Below are 10164 nucleotides of genomic sequence, written 5' to 3'. Positions count from 1 at the left end.
TGATACTTGCTCTGAATTTGTGTTATCTTCCAAATGGTGATATACTGGAAGGATGTTAGTCATCAAGCCATTACATTTTTATTTTGCCTGTAATTAAATTTATTTAAAAATAATATTTTCTATTTATTGGCAGCTCTATAGTAGTGATAGAAAAATGTATCATATAACCAGAACTCCAGACTATGGAAAGACAGCTATGAGTAAGGAGAGCATTCTTTTATTTTTCTTGTTATTTATTCTTAGAAAACAAACAAACAAACAAACAAAACTCCCTCGACGACCTACACACTTTTACTGCATTCCAGGCCTTTCAGAGTGTAAAATCTATAAAATGGGATTCTCAGAAGTGGTAGCACCAGTTAAATATTATAAGAAGTGCTTATTTGAGGTGCTTGAAATTAAAACAAAAACGAAATCAGTATTTCAGCGAATCTAAATTTACAAGAGTGGACCTGATGCGCCTTCAGAGGTCTGAGCTAAAGGACTATTGCACCAGTTAAGCAAAGTAAATCAAGACACCTCAAAAAAAGGTGGTATAGTAAGAAAATGTCAATTTAATCATTTACTTTAGCAGGCAAGCAATTTGTAAACATTCAGTAGCGGCAGCATCCAAGTTACAAACAATTTAAAAAGAAACCAAGATTAGTGATTATAATTTTTCCTTCCCTTTCCCCAAAAGAAAAAAGAAAAAGATTTGGAAGTGAATGACTTAACACACTACAAACGTTGAACATTCAGTTATGTCTTCTATCAGCCTTCTATGCATCCTCTCTCTTGTATTTTTAAAGGTGTATCTACTCCTAAAATGCATTATCTTGCAATAACTGGTACAGGAGCGCTTGCAATCTAGGAAGTTGTTCCTGCACACGGATGTGCACATCTGATCTCAGTTTAAATCCCATTTGCAAAGGGAATATTTATGTCTTGATTCAATGCTTCTTTGACTTCGAGTGGCAGGGTGTCAAAAAGGTGATCTTCCACAACAAGCCCGCTTTTCTTGAGCAGGCGACACTGGCCCAGCTGGGCTGGCAGGCGGTCCAAGCAGTTCCCTTTCAGCTCCAGCTGGGTGAGCTGGGAGAGCTGACCGATCTTCTCTGGGAGGGAAGTGATGCAGTTCTGCCCCAGATTCAAAGTCCTCAACTTAATGCATTTAAACAACTGTTTTGGTAGAACGTCCACTTTGTTCCCCGTGATATGCAAATGCTGCAGGTTCTGAAGTAATCCTATTTCTATTGGGATCATGGAAATGTTGTTGTAGCTTACATCTAAGCATCTGAGTTTCTGTAAACTAAACACTGCCACAGGTAGGGATTCGAGCTTGTTGTTAGAGAAATAAAGTGACTCCAGGTTTTTGACGTGGGTGATGGAGGGTGGAATGGTAACGATTTTATTATGCCACAATTTTAAACAAGTCAGTCGTTTTAAATGCTGGAAACTGATGATTTCTTCAATTGTGCGTATGTTATTTGACTTTAAATCTAGTTCCTGCAAATTAGAGAGGCTGAAAATAGCATGTGGAATTCTCTCTAGCTCACAGTTCTGGAGTTCGAGCTCGGCGACATTCATCATCTTCTTAAGGCTGTTCAGTACCAAGAGTTTAGTGCCGTCATTATGAACGACTAACCTGGTGAGATGTGGAGCCACATCTGTAATGTTGGAGGGGACTTTGGTCAGATTGCTCTTCACGTGGAGAATCTTAAGGTGCCGCAACTCTCGGAGAGATTCAAGTCCTATCATCTTATTGTTTTCAGAGTTCAAGTTGCCTATCAAGTACAGCTCGCGAAGGTTTTTGAGCAGATACACCCAGGCGGGAATTTCTGCCACGTCGGTGAACTTCACGTGAAGGCATCTCAAGTGATCACGGAGAAAGCTAAAAGCAGTCTGTTCCACTTTTGCAGGGCAGTGGCAGAGGTGAAGCTCTTGGAGATTAGTCATCTGAGAAATCTTAGCAGGAATTTTAGCTTCTGGAATCAGCTCGAGTTTTAGCACATCCAGGTCTGTGAGGTCGAAGACAGCATCGGGCACACCTGAGAGCATAAACAGATGGAGCTCCTGCTTGTCCTGGGCGTTGCGTGACACGTGCTGCCTCAGTTTCTCAAATGTCCACTCGTGGTTCAAACTGATTTCCCTCAGTTTATTTTCACTGACTTCTGACAAGAACACCCCGAAACGCTTGGAATACAGCTGGTCATACTGGTCTACCATGTGTAGAAGGAACGCAAAATCATTTTTGACATCTGGAATGTCACTGAAACTGCTCTCTTCTCTGACTTTTTCAAAAGAATATTCCTTCAAAGGTATCCTGAATAACCAGAAGAGAGTGTAGAGGCAGATAAAACCATAAACGCAAATAATGGATATGTAACTGATGAGCAGTTTTTTCAGCATGTATGCCATGTTGTGGGTGCACTCAAACACCTCGTAACCCGTCAGGTGCTCGACTTTGGGCTTGCAGACGTGTTCAAAGCTGATCGCATTGACGAAGTTTGCAGTGTAGCAGAGGATAAAGATGAACTTGGCTGTTTTGATAACTGTTTGGACCACGTAGAGTTTATAGATCAAGTCACTGTCTTCCACGTGAGCACGGAACTTCCTCACTTTCTCAAACAGGGCTTTGGCCTGTTCCCCGTCCTTTTTGTCCAGGATGGTCATGCTGGGGACTTCAATCACGGGCTTTTCAGCTGAGAATTTGAGGCCAGTTTTGCTGATCATTGGGGTGCTGGCGCTGGGGCTCCCTTCATCACTGCTGGTAGATACGTGCTTTGGTAGAGTCTGGGCACCTGTTATTCTCTGCTTGTTTTCCTCCGAGTCTTCGCATGCTGTCTCAGACAACGCTTTAGTAGTCCAAGGAGATTCAAAGCACTTTCCTAATATTGAAACGAAATGTTCTACTTTTGAGCATGTTTTGGGATACTTGAACCAAAAGTTGCTACTGACCATGAGAATAATAGTATGTATAAGAGCAAGGTACGGAAAGTACTTAGAATACCACGGAAGGGCCAGGTGGTAACACATCTGATTAATAAATACATATTGCTGAAAATCCAAGTTTGTTTTTCGGCCTGTTGGGTCTTTCTTTGCCTCCTGATTTGGAACCGTGGAATCTGTGTGAGGATATGTGGCTCTGAGAGGTATGTCAGGTGTCACAGCAGATGCGCCAAAGGAAATCTCATTCGTCATCCGCCCATCTTGGTCTTGGTCTGTGGCTGACTCCATCTTCGGGATGTTGGTGGTAACGTCGGCACTTCCTGGTGGTGTGTGTGCCTTTGAATTTACAGGAGATGGCAATACTGGCAAGCAGACCACCTGATCTTTGGTAAGTTGCATGGTTCCTGCAAAGATGGCTACCATCAACATAACGACAGCCAGGTAATCCATAAACACGTCCCACCATGGTTTCAGGATTCGGTAAGTTGGTTGAATGTCATTAAGTGAAGCAACTTCCGCAAGGGTAAACATTCCTAGAAAACAGGTGAACAAAAGACATTATGACACAGATGCAAGTGAAAACATTAAATGAGAAAATGCTTTCTTTTTCTAGTTTCTTCTTCCAGTTTCTCCAACCAGCCATTCTCCCTTGCGTCGTGCTCCTCCTATGCATCGTTTCCTCTACCTGGAATACTTCCTCCTCATTCCTTCATGAGGCTATCAGGTTTCTGCTGCCTTTCCCAGGAAGCCCTCCCTGATCCCTAGTCTGGGTGAGGTGCTTCTCTGATGTGCTCCCACAGGACTCTGTACCTCTATCCATCACAGTCCTCATCACACTGGCAGAACCAACTGTTTACTTGTCTGATCCCCCATAAGATTATAAGTTCCACGGGGACAGGGATCATGTCCATTTTCCTTACTGCTATACAGTCAATGCCTGAAACACAGCTGACGCTCAACCAATGAAACACTGTACAGGTTCTTGATCATCACCTTTATCACCATCATCAACATCCAAATTCCTCAAGAACATTTATTCACGGTCTATATATTGTATTGGGCAGAAGAGCATTTTATTAAACTTAATTGCCACCACAAGCAACCTGGACCCAAGCAAGAATAAAAACTCGGGGGCTTCCCTGGTGGTGCAGTGGTTGAGAGTCTGCCTGCCGATGCAGGGGACACGGGTTCGTGCCCCGGGTCCGGGAAGATCCCACATGCCGCGGAGCGGCTGTGCCCGTGAGCCATGGCCGCTGAGCCTGCGCGTCCGGAGCCTGTGCTCCGCAATGGGAGAGGCCACAACAGCGAGAGGCCCGTGTACCGCAAAAAAAAAAAAAAAAAAAAGAATAAAAACTCGAAGCCAGTCCTCAACATAAAAAGTTAAAGGACCACACAGCAAAGAAACTGGGATTCTTGTAACCAGGGACATTCTGCAGCTGTCATAGTGTCAATGGTAGTTTTCAAGCACATTGTACTTGGGACAGGTTTTGATTCCAGGAGAGAGAAGAAGAGGCTGATTACTTTCCTAGAGGAGGAAGAAAAGGTAAAAAAGGTGGGGGGCAGAGAACACAGCAGTAGAGTACCGTAATGTCACACTGACCCTGAATGGTCACCAGCTCGGCCCAGCATCTCCCTTCAAGGGCGATAACACCCGAACAACCAACACCAGCACGCAACGACTCCAGCCTCAGATGGCTTTTCTCTTCCGGCACGCAGTTCACGCTGCCACTCCCCAACAAGGGTTTTGGGCCCCTGCCATTTCCTCCAGCCCATTTCCTTTTTCTTCTTTCTGTTGAACTCTGATGTATTCTTCAAGTCCCAGCTCAAGCACTACCTCTTTCTCAAGCTCCTACCATACTGTCTAAAAATAATCTATTTCCAGTGTTAGTCTCTTCAACTAGCTCTTGAGCTCCTCCTGGGTAGAGACTATGTCTTATTCACCTTTGTATCTACCGTGCCCTATTCTCTCCCCTTAGGAACAGAGAAGGCATTGAGTGATGATGATGATAATGATAGCAGCTATCATTTGTCATCTTCCCTCCATATACCAAGCACCATATCAGGAGCTTTGCATCTGATACAATCCCCTGCTTTTGTACACAGCACATTCCTGAAAATGAATGTATTAAAGTTGAGGTTTGGGGGCTGAGGGAATGGTTCTATTTCCAAAATGCTACACAATCTTATAATATCCACCAGAACTCCTAAAATTAAAAAGATAGGTAGGGCTTCCCGGGTGGCGCAGTGGTTGAGAGTCCGCCTGCCGATGCAGGGGACACGGGTTCGTGCCCCAGTCCGGGAAGATCCCACATGCCGTGGAGCGGCTGGGCCCATGAGCCATGGCTGCTGAGCCTGCGTGTCCGGAGTCTGTGCTCCGCAACGAGAGAAGCCACAACAGTGAGAGGCCCGCATACCGCAAAAAAAAAAAAAAAAAAAAAAATGACAAGACAGGTAATACCAAGGATGTGAGGTTGTGGAGCAATTAGAACACCTAAACACTGCAGCTGCAAGTGTGAATTCATAGAACTGTGTTGGCAAGTTTTTGCTTTAATATCTACCAAAACTGAGTATATGCAAACTCTATTGCCCAGCAATCCCACTGCTAACTATATACCCATGAGAAATACACATTCTCATCAAAAGACATGAACAAGAACATTCCCAGCAGCACTCTTTGCAACAGCCCTAAAATGGAAGCTATCCAAATGCCCTTTAGCGCTAGAACGGGAAAATGAAATGTGGTATATTTACAAAGTGGAACATCAGGCAGCAACAAGAATGAATGGTCTGGTTACAAGGGAATATTCAGTTCATAAAACGTGATCTGTACACTTAAGGCTATGTGCCTTTTTCGTATGCATGCTTCAACTTCAATATGGAGTTTCAAAAAGAAATAGTAAAAGAAGCTGTAGCAGAAACAGCTGCCCTAGGAATGTGCTGGGACACGAGACTGAGGCTTTGCCTCACCCCTGTCCCAAGGCACACCCAGGCTGGCTGGGGTCAAAGGCCAGGCGAACCCGTAACCTTCTCCGGCAGCCTCCCCTTGCTGTCCATCTTGCCAGCTTGAGAGAAGGGCCTACTCTCCCTGGGGTACAATCTGCCACAGAAAAGAGCGTGCAGGGGTATGAATATACGATGTACAAAAGCTCTGGCTGGTAATAGTTGAACGTATACAGACAGAACACAAGTGGAACACTGCCTGAATTCCATCTAACCTTCACAACATTACTCTAAGTTGCCAAAGTGTTATTACCTCCCATTGACAAGTAAAGAAATAGGCTCATAGGAGTTAAGTTGTGGAAGTCAAATAATTAGTGGTGGAGTCTGGATTTAAAACCTCATTTAAGCCCAAACCACCTGTTCTTTCTACCAAATTCTATCATCTCTTTTCTTTACTTCTCATGTTTGCAGTGCTTTACAGTTTGCAAGCTACTTTTCCATAAAATATCTCAATTGATTCTCACAATAACCCAGTGAACTAGGCATTACTATTGCCCAAGGATATGAGGAAACCTGAGGCACAAAAATCTTAAATGACCTTCCTGAGCCAATTAAGTGACAGAGCTAACAGAATCTTTCATCTTCAAACCTCCTTCTCTATCACGCTGTCATCCAATGACTGAGCTGTTGGCTAAGGCTTGGCCGTTGAAGGAAAGACCTTCTCACTGTTGTCCTTGGCTTTGAAGAGACAGAGGAGTGAAATTATGTAATCATCACCTTCCCCAAAACAACCTTTTATGACACTGACTCAGAATTCAAGAAAACCACAAGTCAGGCACCATGGAGGAGAAGAGAGAAATGGCCCGTCAAGGAGCTCCCAGTCTAATGGGGGATGACAAGCAATAAGTGTGCTATTATGACATGGTAAGAAAATTGCTGACCTGGTTAATGCAAGGTATAGGAGAGGCACAGGACAGGGAAAACTCACATTTGCATTTGGTTAGTGGGAGGATTTCACAAAGATCTGGTTTTTCAGATGAGACTGGAAGGATGGGGACTGCCATGGGGTGGTGGGAATATAATTTTGGCAGAAGAAGTAGCAAGTCAATGACATAGACACATGGGAGAAATTATGTTATAGAAACTACAAATAACTCTAACGTCATTCTATTATTAGTCTAGTATGCCCCTCAATAGGTATCACATTTAATGGGTAAGCCGAGAGATGGAAACCAAGGCACAGATGGTTTAAATGCAGTTATAAGGAAGTGCCTGGGCCATAAGGCAGGAAACCAGTACTTTCCTGCAATGTCAGCCACCGACTAGCTCTTATCTCGAACATAGGACTTCAATTAATGTGTCCGTTCTCCTATTTCACCTATCAAAAACTGGGTGCAGAGCTGGGAGTGCTTCAACCACTAACTGAATTAAAGATGCAGTGGCACTTTGAAAATAAAAGTTGCTTTTCGTACATTGTGTATGTGTGTGTGTACAAAGGACGTTAAATACATATTCATATAATATAGTGTATTAAGTCTATTATGATCCTCAGGTGACTTTCTAATTTAAAAGTCAAGTCAATGAGAGAGGAGATCGTACTTAGTTATCTTGAGGCTTGATCTCCTTAGTGAATCAGGACTCAGAATGGCTATAAATGGTTTATTAGGGGATTTTTTTTTTTAACCCGAGGAAGGCACATTAATAAGTACTAATTGTGTACACGCTCTGGGCTCTCCTTTATATGTCTGTTGCAAAGAACTTAAAGAATTACATTATAAGGAAGTGGATTTCACATTCCAAGACTTCTCCATGGCACATATGAAAATCAGCTTAATATTCCTGTAAGCAAACATTTCTCATGGAAGCTGAGGAAGCTTTTTGTACTTGAACTGAAAGGGGAATGTTACTGGACTTTGGTTGGACAAAGATGAATCAGAAAATAAAAGAATGGAGCTATATTATTTTATGATATGTGATTCTGTTTCTTATCTTACTGCCATTAATAATGGAATAAACCAATAACCAATTGGTTCAGAACAACCCTGAACCTGACAACCTGTGAATATACTATAAAACACTGAATTGTACACCTTAAATGGGTGAATTGTATGGTATATGAACTATATCCCGGTAAAACTATTAAAATGTAGAAGCTAGACCTCAATCTTTGTTAATTTTATTGCCTAAACTGACTCTCAACTGAAATAGGAAAGTGAAAGTAGATAGGATTATAGCCTAATTGTAGATACTCATGCTAGACTATGTACATTCTAAGTTCAAACATATTTTTAGATGGTCGCTATGTTATTATGATTGAATTGAACTGGCTCTGGAGAAAAGTCTTTAGCATTTTACTTATCCTCTCTAAGCATCCATGCCTCACCTATAAAATCCTGATATCAACACCTCTCAGGGTCATGTGGGTCATGCATTGGAAATACCAGTTCAGGGTCTGACACAAAGTTAAGCCCCCAAAGATGTTTGCTAAATCTGAATGTAGAAAAAGAATCATTAAGGTGAAAGCAAGCCCATCTTAATCAGTCTTTAACTGAAAAAGACTGGGCCAATTTCTTGAATTTTGAACTAGCACGTAGCACTATGTTCACAGAACTCATTCTGTAATAAATGATTGACAATAAAACTTTGCATTCAATTTCATTTATTCAAAAACATTTCAATTAAAATTTCTTATATTAGGAGGTGGCATATTATACTAGAAAGAGCACAACTTTGATGCCAAAGAGACCAGGATTCAAATCTTGCCCTTTCTTTCCTGTTTATTAGCAGTATAAACGTGGTAGTGTTTGCTGGAAAACTTACATTAATGAGATTATTACCACCACACAGAAAAAGTCTAGCATTAAAACAGAAAAATATGATCACCTACTAAAACTTAAAAAACTTGTCCCATCTGCATTAGGTCTTCATGCCCCTATTAAAAGGAAGAAAGTCAAATGGCTTTGAAATGTCATTTAATGAAAAGAGTTTAATGTAAGAAGCAGCAAATAGCTTGATTAATCAATCTAATACATACACTTCCCACCTAGGTATGAGTTCCCTACCCAATCAAATACCAACTTTCATTTTCTTTTTACAGTGTTCTGTGAAAAAACAATCAGCCTTCTTGGTCAAACTGGGAAAACGGGAGAACACCCAAGAGACTGGTGAGGATCAAGTTCTCAAATCTTACACAGAAATAAGTAAAAGAAAAACAAATTAAAGTTCATAAAGAGGTAATAAGCTACACACTCACTACGAATAACCCTTCCTCAACACCCAACATACACTAGTGCATGGATACACACACACCATACCCAATTCAGGTACCTAAAATTCATATGGTTAAAGAAAATAAATGCTTCACATATAGAATGAGAAGGAATGATTCAGTTTTTTTCCAACAGAGCTCTGTATTACAGGTATTAGATAAGTGTTAACAGTTATGGATTACAATTATACAAGATACTCTATAGTCGATATAATTCTGTATACAAATAAAACAATTAGTGTTACTCCCTCTTAAAGATTATGATAAGAAATTATACTTTTAAAAGTAGTTTTCTTCTAACACTACTTTGGTTTAGATACCTCAAAAATAACTGAAAAAAATATTTAAAGAAAAAAATTCCAGAGTTTTCAGGAAACTTCTTATATAAACCCTATCAAAATCAGATTCCACACTGGGCAAAACCCACCCATTTAACGCCTGAAAGTAGAGGACTATAAAAATTTCAGAACTTGTTAACTATAAAAAGAACTTTACACAAAGTATACTTTAGTACCTGTTGGAGGTTTTTCTCTAGAGTACTGCTATTCACAGAGAAAATTTACTTCAAAGCTCAAAGCTGAGAAATGTAACTCTAAATACACTTTAGTAGACCTAAGGCAAAATATCTTAGGAAATATAACAAATGAGTTAACACACCGTTGTGAACTTTTTTGCTTTTTCTTGTAGCTTTTAATTTTAAAAGTCAAGTCCCATGTTTGAGAGCTAGAAATGAGATATCATTCAAGGAACAATACGGAAAAGCCTCTAAATCAATGGCTTCCACATTTTGTTCCACACAACATCAGAGTCTCTTCTACAAGTTATCACTAGCGTTCCCCTTAACCACAAACTCTGGCCAACAGAATTTCAGAGATGCTTCAGGACCTACAGGACTCTCGTAATATACCCTCTACTAGAAACTTCATTTTATTCAACAAATATTTATGGAGTATACTCTGTGTGCTGGATACAGATCCTAGAGATAAAAAGGGGAATAATAATAATAAAGTAGCTGTCCTGACTGAGAA

At 41.0% G+C, this 10164-nt stretch overlaps 1 protein-coding gene across 8 annotated transcripts in view; it reads right to left on the bottom strand.

Moving 5' to 3' along the window:
* Nucleotides 1-534: 534 nt before the first annotated feature.
* The window catches only part of LRRC8D (leucine rich repeat containing 8 VRAC subunit D), a 114799-nt gene continuing 105169 nt past the window's right edge, over nucleotides 535-10164 (bottom strand). For all 8 annotated transcript variants that reach the window (XM_067726840.1, XM_067726844.1, XM_067726839.1 and 5 more), the window contains one exon: nucleotides 535-3461. In XM_067726840.1, the coding sequence (XP_067582941.1) occupies nucleotides 892-3459 (2568 nt within the window). In that variant the 5' untranslated portion in view covers nucleotides 3460-3461 and the 3' untranslated portion in view covers nucleotides 535-891. The remainder of the gene's footprint in view (nucleotides 3462-10164) is intronic.

This window comes from Pseudorca crassidens, chromosome 2 (assembly GCF_039906515.1).
Source record: "Pseudorca crassidens isolate mPseCra1 chromosome 2, mPseCra1.hap1, whole genome shotgun sequence".
Classification (NCBI taxonomy): domain Eukaryota; kingdom Metazoa; phylum Chordata; class Mammalia; order Artiodactyla; family Delphinidae; genus Pseudorca; species Pseudorca crassidens.
The sequence above is the reverse complement of the archived record's forward strand: the minus strand, read 5'-3'. Positions and strand labels throughout refer to the sequence as shown.